Source organism: Ictalurus furcatus, chromosome 3 (genome assembly GCF_023375685.1).
Source record: "Ictalurus furcatus strain D&B chromosome 3, Billie_1.0, whole genome shotgun sequence".
Taxonomy (NCBI): Eukaryota; Metazoa; Chordata; class Actinopteri; order Siluriformes; family Ictaluridae; genus Ictalurus; species Ictalurus furcatus.
The window spans coordinates 23456738-23474458 of NC_071257.1; the positions used below are offsets into that span (position 1 = coordinate 23456738).

The following is a 17721-nucleotide window of genomic DNA, read 5'->3' on the forward strand; positions in this document are numbered from 1 at the left end:
AAATAATCAAATGAAATGTTTCTCCATTAAAAAAAATACTATAAACAGCAGTAAACGGTAATAAATGAAACAAATGCAATATTTGGTGTGCTTAAAAAAAAGCAGTCTCAGATAGAATTAGTGCAAGTTTATAAGGAAATGAGCTGTAAGTTTTATTGAGCATCTTGCAGAACCAGACACGGTTCTTCTGGAGACTTTGGAGTTTGGACTTTCTGGAGACACGGTTTTTCTGGAGACTTAACATTTAATTTTGTGCTGGAAAACTAATGTTTGGAAATCTAAAATGTTTTTGTACTGACTCGATAATGTTGAAGTCATAAAATAAAAATCTATAACAAAATTTGCACCCTTGGTAAATAAGAGCAAAGACGACTGTGAAGTTTGTCTTTATTATTAACATTCTCATTTATATCAAACAATTGCAAACACAACACAGGTTTATCCAAAAAAAAAAAAAAACCTGTTAAATATGCAACAATAATTGGCACCCTTTTAGTCAATACTTTGTGCTCCCTCCCTTTGCCAAGGTAACAGCTCTGAGTCCTCTCCTATAATGCCTGATGAGTTTGGAGAATACATGGCAAAGGATCTGAGACCATTCCTCCATACATAATCTCTCCAGATCCTTCAAATTGCGAGATCCACACTGGTGGACTCTCCTCTTTAGTTCACCCCACAGGTTTTCTATGGGTTTCAAGTCAGGGGACTGGCAGGCCATGGCAGGACCTTGATTTTTTGGTCTGTAAATCATTTTTGTGTTGATTTTGATGTATGTTTTGGATCATTGTATCATTGAAGAGCCACCCATGGCCCATTTTAAGCTTTCTGGCAAATCCCATCAGGTTTTCATTTAATATCTGTTGATATTTGATAGAGTCCATGATGCCATGTATCCTAACAAAATGTCCAGGTCCTCTGGTAAACAAATAGCCCCAAAACATTAAAGAGCCACCACCATATTTAACCGTGGGCATGAGGTACTTTTCCATATGGCTACCTGTCTGTGTGCGGCAAAACTTTTTCACAGTGTTCACAGGATTGGCTCTGGATCCACTACAACCGATAGCAGGATAAAGCGGTTACTAAAGATGAATGAATGATGATTGATTTTTAAAATGTCATAACCAAAAGTAATACTTCAAAATTGACCTGTCCATCCCTACTACAGACCATGACTACCTCTCAACAGTATGTGTGCATGCTAACCTTTGTAATACAGTTACTTGTTGACAAGCAAATTCTTGCAAAGGCAACATACTGAAACTAGCCTTTTCTGTCCGGTGCATTGAACACTGGTTAGCTGCTACAGTTGTATAATAGTTAAAGAATCAGCATTCAGCTCTTTTGTGCAAAACATTAGCACGTTTCATACTAATAAATTAGTTTAATACTTTTTACATAAGAACTCTCACTCCATGTATTATGTATTCTTGACAATATGTGCAACCGCATTTTTCACAATTCAACATACATATATACTGAACCTTTTACACATACACAACTATATAATGCATACCTTTTAATCACCTATTTTTAAGTGCATTGGATGATGCCCTGTCACACATTGAGGACTTGAAAGCAAGGCTGTCACTGTCATCAGCCATTATAATTTTGTGTTTGAGTAGTTTCTGTGTTTCTGTTTTTATGTACAACAATGTTGTTGTTGTTACCCTCTCTGTCAAATGACAGGACCCATCAAGCAGTAGATATTTGTTGGGGGAAACTACACTGCACACACTCCGAATGCAAGATTCAGCCAGGTGAACCTGTTAACATGATTAATGAGTTTTATGAAATGAAGTCTGGTATACTTGTATGCCAACAACAATGTCACATTGACAATGTAATACATCATCCTTTTTTTTTTTTAACTAGCACAGGCTCACAATAAATATGAGAAATTCCAACTGTTGTTCATTTATATACAAAAGGGGCTATACAACAGTAATTATTTCTGCAATTTGATTAATTTACTGGATATATAAAACACGTCCTCAAAGCCTCAAGTATGTTTGATGTAGGGTGGATGGAAAGAGTAAAGCCATTAGTAACAAAGAAACAATTCGATTCAAAAATTAAAATTTAACTCTTTAAAGTTTTAACTCAAAGCAAGTATTTCGCAAGTGTGATCCCTATAGAGTGGTTCAGGGGATGACGTCATTTTGTACCGGAACCCGGAAGTTAGCAGTTGGGTTTCCTCCATAAAACCCAATAGGATTTTGGATTATCGCAAGAAATAAGCTCTGTAATCAACAAAAGTTTACAATAGTAACAAATTTTGTCCAAATAAACAACTTTTATGACGTTTGAAGCGTAAATACAATCGCCAGAAATAAAATGCTAACCCTATGCTATAAACGAACTACAGCACAGTCGCTCGACTTCTACGTCACCATCACCAAGCTTCCGACAACTTTTCCTAACTTGATTTAAAAACATTTTTCCATAACACGCATTTACTCTGTGGATGAATTCTCATCCACATTTTTGGAGGACTTGTGCACAGCAAACCTGAACCAGTTTATCTGCAAAGTTTTTTTTTCTGTTTGGCGTGATGACGTTTAATGTTCCCGACAACGTCTGTAGTCCCATTTAGCAACTTGTTTTTCATGAGTGGGGTATTACTGGTGTATTTTATGTCGTAGACTAAACCGAAAAATATCTGAGCGTAAAACTGAAATTCGTTGTCACAAACGGTAACATAAAGCAAAAAATCATTTCCATGTCGAGGTATGTTGGAAAAGATGCCCGTGTTTATTAGGCAAATACAAAGCGGAAACCGTTTTAGTCTGAGTTTAAGTACTTCCGGTTTTTGTAACAAAAAAATAAAATAAAAAATCAGTCCTCGTAGACATGTTCGAGGATGCACGATTCATCGATTCATGTACACAGCAAGGATAGCGCTGCTCTTAGTTATTATTTTGCGCTTGGCATGTAGATAGTGTTTTAGAGTCGGAGCATATGTTACAAAGAAATGTTAGACTTTATATCCATCCAGAATATATGAAAAGAAAATATGTTTACAAATACTACAGAGTATCGACATTAAGTTAACTCTTCTCTAAAGACACGGTTCTCAAAATGGGGTCCAGAGACTATTAGAGGAGCGTAAAGCATAACCAATATAAACGTCCTTGATAAAGTAAAAAAGGATTTGTTTCTGGGACAAAAACACAAACCTTCCTTGAATGTTCTGGAAACCAGTAATCGTTAGCAGACACTTGGTGGTGTGGATCAAGTATTATCAAAATAATAGCTATAGATGTTGCTTTTATTATTATAGTTACATGCCAAAATGACTGACCAGCAGCTTTTTTGGGGAACCATTTCTTAACATTCTTGGAACATAGTATTTTGGTCAACAATATCAGTACTGTCCCAAACAAAATAAATATATGAATGAATGAATGTATGTATGTGTGTTTATATCTGTATGGTTGTTGTTGAATATATGTATTAACGCTGCTGGGGGGAAAAACCCAATAGAAACCATACAGACATTCTAATTTTTTCCAAATATCATTATCAACCATCATCTAACTATTAATACCATTAACATTATTGGGTCTTAATGGTATCCAATAGACAAAACATGACACCAATAGAAGGCAACAAACAGGGACCATTACAGTTTCCATTTAAACCTATACAATTCCCATTATAAGCATTAAATCCATTACAATTTCGGTGAGGCATTCTATTTTTTTTTTTCAGCCGGGAATGTAGCTTGTTATATTAGAAAGTGTGTGCCAGTACTGCTTTATTACATACAAACATAAGTGGGACCCTTATGACAACCTACCAGGAAGTAAAAAATGTTTATTCTCAGAGTGTTTTGGGAACAAAAACAAACATTCCCAGAATGTTCTAGGACCCAGTAATTGTTAGTAGTTACTTAAATTTAATCCAAACCTCAGTGACTTAAAAGCAAGCATAGTCAGGCTATATCAACTTCGTTTTCAAATATTTTAATGAAACTAATTATAGTTATTTTAATGTGCTAAAAAAATTTTTTTTTAATCTTTCAAACGTTAAGGGGGTGTGGGGATAAAAAAGTAGCCAGTGTTGAGAACTTTTATGACTCAGAAGACAACGTTACAAAGATCAGAGAATGCTTTAGATGATCTTAAACCACGAGTTGCAAATAAACAAATAAATGATTAATAATAATAATAAAAATCACCCTCAATCGCTAATAGTCAGTCGATTACTACTGTCTGGGGGATAGCGCATGGGTCAGCGTTACAACTTAAACTTAAACAGGAGCACGTGTGTAATGTGACTGTAAGTATTCAGGATGTTAAGAGAACATAATTGCTAAAAAATTTTTATTTTAATTTCTTGTATGTACGATGTCCTGTATTTTCCGTATAGACGCACGATAACGTCATATTTAACAAGATATCAATGATTGCGATTATTAAAATATCATGCGAGGGTGGAAACTTGCGCCTAATACTGCAATAGTTTAACATTTTTGTAAACATTTAGCTCATCTAAATCTAGTCATACTGGTGGAAAAGAGCACATTAAGACCAGTGAGCTTTTTTATTTATTTATTATTATTTTTTTAATTATTATTTTTGTTTTTTTGCATCTATGGACTGTAGTGTAAAACTCGCGTAAAAATATGAATGACGAACCCCCTAACAATCAAAGATGTATTTTATAATCATAGTAAAACAGTTTAAATACTAGGCGCATTAAGCAAACGTGTACCATCGTGTTTATTTATGGGAGGCATTTTTATTCTACTAACCACACTGAGTTAAAACCTAAATTTTAAGCGTTACATATTTTTTTCCTGATATTATTAGAATTACACTTACATTTACGTTTATATGCTTCTATAAAGTTACAAGGCATTAATAAACTTATTCAGTTCAAGTGACCAGTCAATTACCCTTACAACTTTAATGACCTTAATGTGGATTAATCATGGTTTCGTCCACAGTAATGTTATGCATTTACCCCATCAAAACCATGGGTGTAAAAACCCATGGTCGTGGAGAACCCCCTATCCTGCACATTTTAGTATTTTCCCTACTCCCAACACATCTGGTTCAATTAATCACCTAATCAACAGCACTTCCTAAGTTGAAGTGGACATGTCCATTAATAAATGTATGTGCACTTTTTAGTTATTGATGTAATAATTACTCATTTTCTTATCAGCTAGACTTGCTTTTAAAATGGCTGCCATCTACTCTGGCATACATCAGAAGCTGAACAGCCATCTCACACCATGGCCAGATAAGTTGAAGTTGGCTCGATTTGCATGGGTGTCCAGTCAGTGCCTTCTTCCAAATAAGGAACAGGTTAATATTCATTTTCTTTCACATGCTTTGGGATTTTGATTTAATTAATGTCATGTTTGACATTGTCCTTTTGGACAAGCATTTAAGTCTTTTATTTCCGATAACAATACGGTTATATGTTGCATGATCTACAAAATTAGGTCTAATTGTTAAGATGACATGTATCATCTAAGAATACACAAATTATACACAACTCTCAGATCACACATCTTTCATTGTCATTTTATCCTTTATCCTATTCCTGTCATTTTATCATTCATTGTTTGCTCTTTTCAGTTTTTGTTTGACTGGGTGGCTCGGGCCCTATCCGGTTATTACAGCAAGAAAGTAGAGGTGCCACAGGAAGTTGTGGAAGGCTTATGGACCTTCCTGAATGAAATTCTCCATAGTAAGAAGCTTTGTAATGTCCTGAACACGGGAAAGACCATTAACATACACCCAGCAGTTCCCCAGGTATCTGATACACAATACAGACTAATTTCAGGTTTTTGATTCTGTTAAGCTGCTAATCTACATACTTTCTTCCAATGTTTAATAATTTTATTTAATATATAAGTGCCAGTTTGTCTTACTTTGAATATGTGCATACTTGGGTGGCCAAATCTTTAATCATCCAAAAATATGCTTTTTTTTTACTTGTCAAAAAAGTACACTAAGATAGATTCCTCAGATAGATACTGAGAATTGCTTCAAACTAATCCTAATCATAAAAAAATTATTGCGTCTTTTTCCTATTTGTTTCCTTTTCCACAGATGATCAATGAAAGGATTCTGGAAAGCAAGTCAGGAACGCTGTCTGTCAACCTGTACACTATTTTGAGTTGTTGTGAAGGGATTTTAGCGTTTCCTGTCCTCGCTGTGACATACACTGCCAAATATGAACTGCTGATGGAGCTTGTGGTTAAGACCAGTGGCTTGGCCTGTTTTCAACTCCAGCAACAGGAATCTACAGAGCCTCTTTCAGTTAAGGTGTTTGAGGTTCTGCTTCTTGTACTCAGCACCTATTTGACTGTGCAAAGGCAGCAAGGAAACCCTAGGAGAGTTTTTGTCCAGGTGACAGAGCACCTTCTTCAGCCCCTCTGCCTGTTAAGACACTTAATAACCTCTAGGACATGGACAGAGAAGGATGATACAAGGATCCGGCAACAAATGAGCAAAGAGCTCCGGAGCAAAGTGGACTTGATTCTTCAGTCTGCTCTCTTCTACCATGAGTACCTACAGTACTACAAAGAAGAACTTCTCCCATCCCAACAGGGATCAGGTAGAAAAAAGGGATCTACAGGCAAAACTTTTCTCTGCCCTGCTGCAACCATTCTGTCAAAGCTTGCCCATGGACATGATGCTAATAAAGAATCTTTCTTTTATGGTGTCCAATCCAGTTCTCTGGCACTGCTCTTTAAATTTGCTTTAGATGCATTTTGCGAAGGAGGAGAGAACAAGTTGGTTTGCTTTCATCTTATGACAAAGTTTCTTACTGCCCTTGATTTTACAGAGGATCTGAACATCAAAGAAACATTTAACGAGGCAAACTGGAGTTTTGCTCTGCTTGCCTTAGAGGACATTTTGAACTCCTGTTTGGCTGGAGATATCTATAATGTAGCTGCAGATAAAATACATGATGGAGTGGTGCAGTTAAATTTCTACAGGAAAGTGGCTCAGGTTTTATTCAATAATGCTCAGACAGGCATCCCAGCCTGGTACCGCTGCCTGAAAATACTGCTGGATCTAAACCACCAAATTCTACAACCAGATCTCGATGAGCTTGTCTCCTCAGTCTGGGTGGATGCTGACAACATGGAATTACAGGTGAAGAAAGCTCGAGAGATGCTCATTTGTGCAGTACTTCAGACCTATGCAAAGCTACGCCAGTTGCCGAGACTCTTTGAGGAACTGCTGGTCGTAATCTGTCGACCAGCTGCTGATGAACTGAGGCAGGAGTTGTTGCCTGAGGCTTTGCAAAAATGTTTAGGTCAGTGTCTCTTGGACAACCCTCCTAGCCAAAATCTCGAAATCTGCAGACTTATTCTGGAGAAGATGCAAAACGATCTCCCTTATATCCAAGAGGGAAGAAGGGAGTCTGCACTAAAAATGTTTTCTCTGAGTGTTCTCATGCATGCGGTTGTCTTTAGTCTTAAGACGCTAGATGACAGCACTCCTTTGCCCATAGTCAGACAAACTCAAAGTCTAATGGAAGAGATGCTTAAATTTGTTAGGGGTCTGCTGCAGTGTCTTGAGGGAGTTTTGATTACAGACAACCTCTGGGTAGAGAAGATCCAAGAGGCAAGTCTTCTCCTTACTCACACTTGGCATGAGGCAGACACCCTTTTTCAAATTCATTGCAGTAAATACACCTCCCTAGATGGTCCAACTGGTGATGTCAGTCCTATCTCTGATACAGTACAGAAAGTTTTAGCACTTAGGCAATCAGGGGGCCAAGTCACAAGTCCACTGAACAGGTTTCTTCAAAAGCTTCTTGCTCTCCACAGAATGAAGAGACACTCACTCATCTCACCTTCACTTATTCTGGACATGGACACACAAGATGTTCTTTGTGAAACTGCTCAAGTTGTGGTAAATTGTCAAGAACTTTCGGTAAACCTGTACACTGACCAAACGTGGGACCGTCAATTTTGCAGTGTTAATAGTGACACCTATCCAGTGGCCTTCTGGTTTCTAGTAACCACCAACCTGCCGTTAATTGCTCCACACCTCACACAGGAGGTTACATCTCGCATAGCAGACACCATCCTGAACTCCCTGCTTCAGGGTCACTCGGGAAGCAATATGGAGGAGACTGATCTGTCATTCCTACTGATTTCAAAACAATTGCTCTCTAGCACAGTTCTGTGTGAGTTGCCCAACTTGTACTCAGCAGTGGTGACTTCTGTAACAGACAGGTTTTTTGGACTGCCAAATGCTTCTGATGTACAGTCCTTTTGTCCCTCATTTTTTAAATCCTGCACCGAAATTGGTGCTGCATCTGAAAGCAAAGAAGGACGCATTGCTGAGATCTCATCTTCTTTTAACAGACTGAAAGCCATAGCACAAGAAATTATGGACTGTGCTAAAACTGGTGCTTCTATCCCCATATCTAAAACCCAAGTAGACACCCTTCTGCAGGTAGTCAGGTTAACAAGTGTCCTAAATCCATGTGCAATATCTCCTGAAGATTACTTAGGACTTTTTCTGGGTTTGTTCTTCATGACGCTTTGTGTGCAACGTAATGAAAATGGGGCACTTTCAGTACCAGTCAACCTTTTGAAAGAGCTGTTTGGCCTCATGGACTCGCTCTTGCTTGGGAAAAATTCTCATACAATCCTCAAAGTTGTACATGGTAGTACTCTCTTGGAGGCAGCTATGACTTCTCTTTTCTCTCGCTTTGATAAGGATCTATTTCGAAGTGTGGACAGCTCATCTTGGTTTTCTTTTCTCCAGTCAGTCCAAGCTTTCATTCACAGTATAACACATGTTATCCTGGAGCGAAAAAGCAGCATGCGAATCAATCTGGACAAGTTCACCACTTTTATGATTGATAGAGCTCTTGCTGTTGGAACATCATCTGTGCACTCTGGGGATTGTGCTGAAGCTCTGTACTCATTTCAGCTTCACTTAGTAACCTTCAGCACACTTTGTAATGAAATGATGTCTGTGCTTGGAAAAAGCCCTCAGTTGGATGAGTTTCTGACTCAGTTGTTGGGGAAGATCATCTCCATAATGGGGCCTACCACTCAGACTGCGCTGATGGGAAAGGCAGACAGTGGGCTTGGACAGTCATTCTCTATTGATGTGGGGACTGTGATGATCAAGAGTGAGCTAGCAACGGTCTTTCATCAGACCCAGGATACTGGTGATGGTGATCATCAACACAAGTTATCCAACATGACGCTGTACAATAGCTTTGGCCAGCAGATTATGGAGGAAATATACCCAACACCTCAACCCATGGAGGTTCTCATTTCATCTCTCCATTATCTCTCAGCATTTTACTTGGCTTCAGAAAAAACTCGGGTGTCCGATCTTGACAGTCTCCATTTTAAGATTCTGCAGAGTGTTTATAAGTTATTATCAAGTAAGCATCCAATTGAAATGATCTTGTTACTAAGTTAAGCCTCTATCATTGAACACCTTACCTAACTTTTTTTAACCTAAAATTCATGTCCCATAGGTGCATGGCTTTCTGTATCAGAAGTAAAAGAACTGGAGGTCCCACTTAGCAACCTGCTTAATCAGCTGATGGGCAGCTCTTCAGAAGAGCAACTCCAGTCGCTATTTCTCATGATCCGGGGTGGACTTGTTGCATCCCAGATTGATGAAGGCTTCTACAAAGTGAGTTGGTATTTCAGAACTTGATATTGATCCAAATTCATTCCAACAACACATGACATTTTACTACTGTATATACAGTGCCCTCCACTAATATTGGCACCCTTGGTAAATATGAGCAAAGAAGGCTCTGAACCTTTTGAGCTTTTGTTTAAAAGATTTACAAAAATTACTCTGCTCTCATGGATATCAGACAATTGCAAACACAACAAATGTTTATAAAAAAACTATTATTGGCACCCCATGAATTCATATGAGAAAAATATATTTGAAATACATTCTGCTTTGAAACCAAATCTTCCGCCATCGTCTTGTCATTCAGCTCGCCTCACTTGTTTTGTCATTCAGCTCACCTCACTCTCATCAAGTGATAAATAAAACCTGACTCCTGTTGATCACGTGCTGTGACTCTGACTCATTTGTGTCAAGCTGACCACAAAATCAAGGTCCTGCCATGGCCATCCCGAGTCCCCTGACTTGAACCTTATAGAAAACCTGTGGGGTGAACTGAAGAGGAGAGTCCACCAGAGTTTGAAGGATCTGGAGAGATTCTGTATGGAGGAATGGTGTCATATCCCTTGTCATGTATTCTCCAACCTCATCAGGCATTATAGGAGAAGACTCAGCTGTTATCTTGGCAAAGGGTGCCAATAATTGTGCCACACATGTATTTAACAAAGATTTTTTTTTTTGAAAAGGCTGTATTTTGTTTGCAATTGTTTGATATCCATGAGAGCAGAGTATTTTTGTGAATTTTTTTAACAAAAGATCAAAAGGTTAAACAATAAAGACAATTTTTCACAGCCTTCTTTGCTCATATTTACCAAGGGTGCCAATATTAGTGGAGGGCACTGTATATAGTATTAGCTGGAGCCTGTAGTTTTTAATCGACAACCTTTAACACGCTAATAAACTAACTTGCACTGACAAGAGTATATTCATTCCTGCTAAATGAAAATATGTGAAATATGTATTGACTTTGACAGGATGTGTTTGCAACGGTGACTGTAATAAAGCTGCTTGCCAGCTGTTCACTGTCAGAGACCTCCTCAGAGATGTTCTGGCGTGTTGTTCCTCACATCATGTCTTCTCTTGTTGTGAGTATTTCATTGCAGCCTTTGTTTAAATGTGCTCACTCATTTTATTAATCAGATTTGTTTTTGTTTCATTGTGCTGACATCAAAAAGGTCTTAATCTGGTCACGTTTAAGTAAACATGCTGCAAATGCAGGTTTAATGAACCAGTCATAAAATCATATAGAATACTTGTCTCACTGATTTGTAGCAATCTAATTGAGGTACTGCCATTGGGCCTAAATTAATATGACAAAGTCATCTGATTAGGTCTGTCATACAGAAGACCATGATAAGCCTAAATTTGACTTCATTTTATTGTGACTATTGAAAATTTCACAAGGGGAAGATACTGGCTTAGCTAAGCTAGCATACTGATAACAGTATTCCTGTTATATATTTGCTGTCTAAATTCATAAAAAAATTTATTTTGAATTTTTGTGTGTTGAATGGAAAGTCTGAAAGGCTGCACTGGCTATATGAAATCAAAAACGCAGAAAGAATTTGTATTTTATTGTGTGGAGTAATTTTGTTGTAATAAATGTTTATAATAATAATAATAATAAATAATTAGTACATATGTGTAATGAATTGTAAAACTTCATGGAATCATTTTCAAAGTGTCCTGGATCACACATTTGATATTCACCAGGGGTGTTTTGAATATCTAAAAGTGCAAATGTTATGCACATCCAGAAAATGTAAGGATAAGATTTTATTAACTGTGCCTACTTTCATATTTTTTTTGTTTCAGTTTGTGGTAAGAGCATCTGGTCAAGTATCTTCTCTAACTAGTCTACTAACTGTGCCAGTGGTAGAGACTCTAATCACTCTGCTCCGTCAAGGAGAAACTCACATCTCTGACCCACACCATGTTGTCCTTGTGCTGGGAGCTCTTGAGTTTGTGCCTCTGGAAAACCAGTGCATGGAGGATTACTATTCAGCCTTCCATACAATCCATGAGGCCTTGTATGCCATCATCCTTTACTACCCTAAGGTAGGTGACCTTCTCCTAGCAGGGTACCTGTAGTCTGTGCCTGAGTACCTCACTTCAACTTAAAATGTGTTAATAAGTGACTGGTTTCAGAACCAGAAACGAGATTACGAAAAAATACGCAATTTGTGCTGATTAACATTTAAACTGTGTGTTTCTTGTGTAGCAAAATTAAAAACATTTCTGTACACTAACAGCACATCCAGAATAAGCAGACAGTGATGGGATTTTTTTAACCTCCCCTGAATGAAAAAGATACAATTTTAAAAGTAATATTTAGGAGGATTTTATTAGAGCCCTTTCTTTTGTGTTTGGTGTTGGTTTGATTTATTTATTTATTTTGTAAAATTGTCTTCAGCATACTGTTTCTTGTGAGAACAAAACACAACTTCAAACTCATAGAAAACCAAAAAAATCTTCAGTGTAATTTGCTTCTGTTCCAGATTTCCACTCACCCCAAAAAAAAAACTCATTACAATTTAGTTAAAATACTGCTTTTGTTTAAAAAACAAACAAACAAAAAAAAGACTTCCTAGCTTTCTAAACCCACAGACCAACAGAGAACTTGAATAATCATTCATCCTAATGAAGAATTTGAATTGTACTTAGGAACTTTTTGGATAGATTTGTTGAATTCTTCATTTGGTATTGTCTCTGTTAAAAATGTATCTTGTTACAACTGAATTAAGAAGACAGTAAAAATAAATTAATTGTGAACATTTTAAGATTTCAGTGTAGTAGTGAATTTAGCTGCATTCCTGTGAAAAATGTTTTCAGGTTGTCTCCAATATGTGATTTATTATTTTTTTTAAAAACTCTGTTTCTCAATGGGCATAGGTTATGCTGAAAGCCTCTCCGGTCTTCCTGAACTGTTTTTATCGTCTGGTGGCGTCCGTCATGCGTGAGGGCAGACAAAAAGTGGAGGACGAGAAAGGTGGGCCAAGTCAGACCTTTATTCATAGCACTTTACTTACTGCTAAAACTCAACCTCAGGGGGGTCAGGGGGAATGCTTATGGTAACAAATCCCTGCCAATAATCCGAGCGCGTTTTTGATTTTCTTGTGAGTGGGCACTCAACACACACTCTTCATGTGAGTCTTTTTTTTGTTGTTGATGGTAGATTTCTATTGATACTCTTGCAACATTCTACATTATGTAATATATGTAAATACAGAGTATCTTAACCAGTTGTTAATAAACAGGAAGTGTTCTACCAGTTTACTGTCATCATATCATCAAATCATTGGCTTGATAACAGATGGTTGTGACTTTACTGACTTGAAGCCACTGACTCCAACATTGCTTCAAAGGGATGAAATTTTTAGTTATAAGTAGAGCTGCAACAACTAATCAATAAAATCGATAATAATCAATTATGAAAACCATTGTCAACGAATCTCATTATTGATTATTCAGTCTGCGCGCGGCACGGGGTGCATTTACTCATTATGGTACTACTGTTCCGAAAACACGCTTCGGAGAGTAAATACTGAAGTTGCGTCCCAAATGACGTACTGTACACTTACACTATACACTGTATACTTATATACACTATGTACATGTCTATATTTTAGAAAGGTAATATAATCTCAAATGGAACACTAGCATTTTTTTTACTAACCAGAAGTATAAGCCACTTCCTAGTCAACGGCGCATGACGTCATACGCATGTAATGTGACGCCGCTAGCTTTAGCCTAATACCCAGAGTCATCGACAATGACTTTCTTCAGTTTACTGTTTGTCAATGTTGCCTTTTATTCCCAACTTGACCTCAGTCACCATCAGACGGAGGAGAAATCGTCAAATGACTCGGAAGAAAGTCGTTTAAGGCAGGGGGGCATTTTATATTAAACACCGCGGAAATCAAACAGTGGTGCATGAGCACAAACTTATGTTTATATCCAAAATGTTCCACTGTGTGCAAGGGGCTGGGGAAACTGGTGCAAGCTGCTTAAAATATTTAGTTTAATTCCAGTTTGTCATTATATGTTGTATTTGCGCGCTTGCAGTGTAAATTCTGTTGTTTATTATAACGGAAGTGATCTATTAGTAACGAGGTCACGTTGCTCCTCACGTGCGGTGTAAACGCACTGATGCACTGATACACAGTGGGAGCGCAAGTAAGAATTGTAATGTCTAATTAAAACACTATGATCAAAAGTAAACACAAGTAAAACAATATTCCTAAAGACAGTGAGTAACAGAAACCACAAGGTGCAGTGAAAGTGAGTTTTTATTTTTTATTTAGGACTGTAGTTTAAATCTGGGCTTTTTCTGCATCTATAAAAAATAATGCATAAATACTATTATATAATATAAACTTAAATAAATAATATATATTATTTATTTAGTTTAGTTTATATTATATATAAGTGTTTATGCATTTTTTTTAATGGATGCACAAAAAGTACAGAATTAAACTACAGTCCTAAGTTAATAATATATATACTCCTCACTCACAACTGTACTTTTAATCAGATAAGTTGTGCTTAAACTATAATTAATTGCTGTAATATACTGCACATGGGGAAATTATGCCTTCTTAGCAAGCTTCAGTGATGGCTCTGTTTAGGTCATTGCTGGCTTACAGTGTTTGATGGATGGATCACTATCTATTAACATCCTTAAGATTGCAAAGGCTAGCTAGTAAACTGGTAGAACACTTCCTAGATATTAACAACAGGTAAAGATACCCTGTATTTACATATATTATATTACATAATGTAGTATGTTGCAAGGGTATCAATCAAAAACTATCCACAAATTTTAAAAAACAACAACAACAAATGACTCACATGAAGAGTGTCAATTGATGAAGCCATGGCTGTTTCTCAATTCTAAGAACGCAAAGAACGAACTTGCATTCTCGTGAAGACCGGTCTTGCCAGGCTAACTTGAAAGAACGAACTAGGAAGGACAGAGAATGCATCTTTGTGAAAATTGAGTTGTGTGAGATGTGTTCCTGTTGCGCAATGGACCATCGCAGCACATTTCTAGTAGCTCTACACTGCTGTGTAATAGATATGATAATGCTTTAAAATTAGATAATATTGCTTTAGATATACTTGTTTTTTTTGTTTTTTTTAAGATATGTTCAGATTGTTCAGATCAAACCACTGTGTATTATTTGTTTGTTTTAACTGTAAAATGAATCAAAATTATAATCTTTCTCTGAGATTTCTTTCTGTTACTTAGGATTAATACATCTTTGTCTTCTTTAATCCCAGGAAAGGATTCTGAGAAGCTTTTAAAGTGTGCCATGCTAGTGGAGCGGATGTATACCCATATTGGCACTACAGCAGAGAGTTTCACTGTCCTGAGCTCTTTCATCGTGGCTCAGTATGTCACTGAACTTCAGAAGGTAAAATCTTTAGCTCATAGTCATACAGTTGTCTCAGCACTTGAAATATTCATTCATACTAACTGTGTATCAGTACACATAGTTTATGGTGGTGTAGCACAAAAATTCTCTATTTAATAAATATTTGGATATTACACTGATCTGTAAAGTAATTAGAGTAAAAGTGCTAAATGTGTAAACGATTTCTGGCATAATGTTTAGACAAATAATGTTTAGTTTTCCTGCTACAGGAGTTTAATGAGTTTACCAGTCACTCCACTTATGGTAGCAAGAAAAAAACAGTTGTGAAAATTAAAGTTTTGGGGATATTTGAAGAAATGGTGATTGATGTGTAAAAAAACAACAACAACAAAACAAACAACAATTTTAGTTTTTAGAGAGTTCTCAATGGTATATGAGATATGGCAGATCACAAAAAAAATAACAAAGTGTCTTACCTTGTGTTCTCACTAGCAAGCAACAATGCAGCAGGTGACCATTCAGTTTTTATGTACCTGTGCAACATGCAGCTGAGAACTGACATATTCTCAATTCTATGCAAATTAAGTATAGCATGATAAAGCGTCTGTAACTCCCTGGCATGAGAGCAAGCGAGTCTGTTTATTTTTCTTTGGCCTGTGTTGTTCAGTACAGAAGGACTTCTAAATCTCAATTTTTGAAAAGAATGAAAGTTGTCACTTTGACACACACACAAGCTTATCAAAATGCTGCCAAATCATGGGTTTTATCAGCTCGCACTCTATCTCTTGTTTGGCTTTTTCAGCAGCTCCTGCAACACACACACATAAATCAGCCCAGACACAGGTGTCACCATGCATTCTCCTTGATTCTGCTCTCCATTCACAAACTGGCACTTGATCATACCCCTGCTGCCACAGTGTCAAACAAACTCCAAACAGCTAGAATGATTTCTCAGACCAATCCTACAGCAGATTTGGCCACAACTTTAATTTGTACCTGCTATTAGATCCCATTTGCTGTTTGATGCTCAAAAAGGGAAGAAAAACATGAGGTGCATCCCAAATTGCACACTTGTACACTATTCTACTCCATTTTGTAATTTAAATAGTGTGATTAGTGTGTTCACACTGAAAACCCCCCCAAAAACAAAGTGCACTTTAAGTTCCCGGATGACGCACTCATTCAACCGAAAAAATGAAGTGTGGAATGATGGACACTTCATGCACTCAAGGGTCGCAGCTTTCCTTATGTAGTGGATGGGGAGGGGATATATCAGGCTCAGATGCTGAACGTAAAGAAAAGATGTTTACATTGCCAGCAGCCATAGTCTTAACCACAACTTACTATGTTGATTCGCATACTATGTTAATAAGCAAAATTTGCCTGCAGAGACGATTACGCACCTGTCTGACGGGGACTGAGGTCTTGTTGGGCATAAAAGGAAAAATTAACATAAACAGAAAAATGTACCAATTCATTTTGTTATCTGTTTGCCTGTTTTGCTAATGCTAGTGCCATCGCGTTATGTGCGTTTGACGTAATTTGCCCTCGACCAGGAAACAGCATGTACTTCCGGTTAGTACAATACTGAAAGTGTGCCATTTGAGATGATATTACCCATCTAAAATTCATACACTAGACGGCAGAGTGTATAGTGCATAGTGTCTGGTATGTCATTTGGGACACAACTATGGTTTTGTCTTGATACAGATTCTGCAAGTGTCCGGAACTGTACTATTTGGATGAATCATTCTGCCAAAACATATTCCCTTAAATGGTGTTTTGATTACGGATGGTGGAGAACCCTGTCTTACATTTTGTTCTAAAATATCCAGTATGTTAAACATTTGCCTATCTAGGCATTACATTGACAGCAAATAAAGAAAATAAGAGAATTATCCACTAGTAAGAAATATATTATTTTGATTGTGTCCATCATTAGAGTTCTGCATAATGCTTCTCTTTGTACAATAGTATACTGCATCAGTAATGAAGGCCATGCTTCTTTGTTTAATGTGTGAAGGTGACACTTCGACCAGAAATCAAGGCGCATCTGACAGAAGGCATCTACTGCATCTTGGACCAGTGTGTCGAACAGGATATAAAGTTCTTGAACAGGACATTGCAAATGGGTGTTAAGGAAGTATTTAGTGAACTCTACAAAAGTTACACACATTATCACAAATCTCAAAGGCAAGGGGAAGAGAAGTATACTGTCTAACCCCATTGTCAACAAACTGATTTTTGTATGAATTATTGTTATATGTTTTCTATTACTGTTGTTTGACTTGGATTACAAGTGGAGAAGAAATAAATTAACTTCTGTGGAGCATGGGCTGAGCAGGCTTATTTCTTTCTTGTTGTTAATCTAATTAATCTCAAAATAAGGTGCTATTAATGTGAGAATAATTTCAAAAGCACAAATAATTTCTCCAACAGAATGTTTTACATCATATACATTAAAAGAATCTGTTTGTGAGTGGTACCTGAAGGAATATGTTCCTGAGTCAGTTACCATGACTACCTGGTGGGGGTTGGTGGTTTAAAATGAACAGGTTTAACATGAGAATGGGTATATTGGTGCAAGGCATTGTGATTTCAGCACCTCAAAAACGGCCACACTGCTTTCTCAAGAGTTTTCTGAAAACATAAAGACCACATGTACTGATATGACAGTGTTTAACAACAAT

The 17721-nt window shown here is 37.1% G+C and overlaps 1 protein-coding gene across 2 annotated transcripts; it reads left to right on the forward strand.

Moving 5' to 3' along the window:
- The first annotated feature begins 4023 nt into the window (after positions 1 to 4023).
- On the forward strand, positions 4024 to 17360 carry urb2 (URB2 ribosome biogenesis homolog). 2 transcript variants are annotated; one of them, XM_053621607.1, is made up of 10 exons: positions 4024 to 4284; positions 5176 to 5318; positions 5595 to 5771; positions 6072 to 9387; positions 9484 to 9644; positions 10628 to 10738; positions 11469 to 11711; positions 12546 to 12642; positions 14937 to 15070; positions 17055 to 17360. In XM_053621607.1, the coding sequence occupies exons 2-10, from the start codon at positions 5193 to 5195 to the stop codon at positions 17250 to 17252; spliced, it is 4563 nt and encodes a 1520-aa protein (XP_053477582.1). In that variant the 5' UTR covers positions 4024 to 4284; positions 5176 to 5192; the 3' UTR covers positions 17253 to 17360. The 2 variants fall into 2 exon arrangements, with proteins under 2 accessions (XP_053477582.1, XP_053477583.1); XM_053621608.1 differs by having other exon boundaries at positions 5180 to 5318.
- The last annotated feature ends 361 nt before the right edge of the window (positions 17361 to 17721 follow it).

Coding starts and splice junctions, on each gene's coding strand:
- urb2 (XM_053621607.1), top strand. CDS start 5,193: ATGGCTGCCATCTACTCTGGCATACATCAGAAGCTGAACAGCCATCTC. Junction 9,388..9,483: donor TGTTTATAAGTTATTATCAA/GTAAGCATCCAA, acceptor CATGTCCCATAG/GTGCATGGCTTTCTGTATCA. Junction 12,643..14,936: donor AAAAGTGGAGGACGAGAAAG/GTGGGCCAAGTC, acceptor CTTTAATCCCAG/GAAAGGATTCTGAGAAGCTT.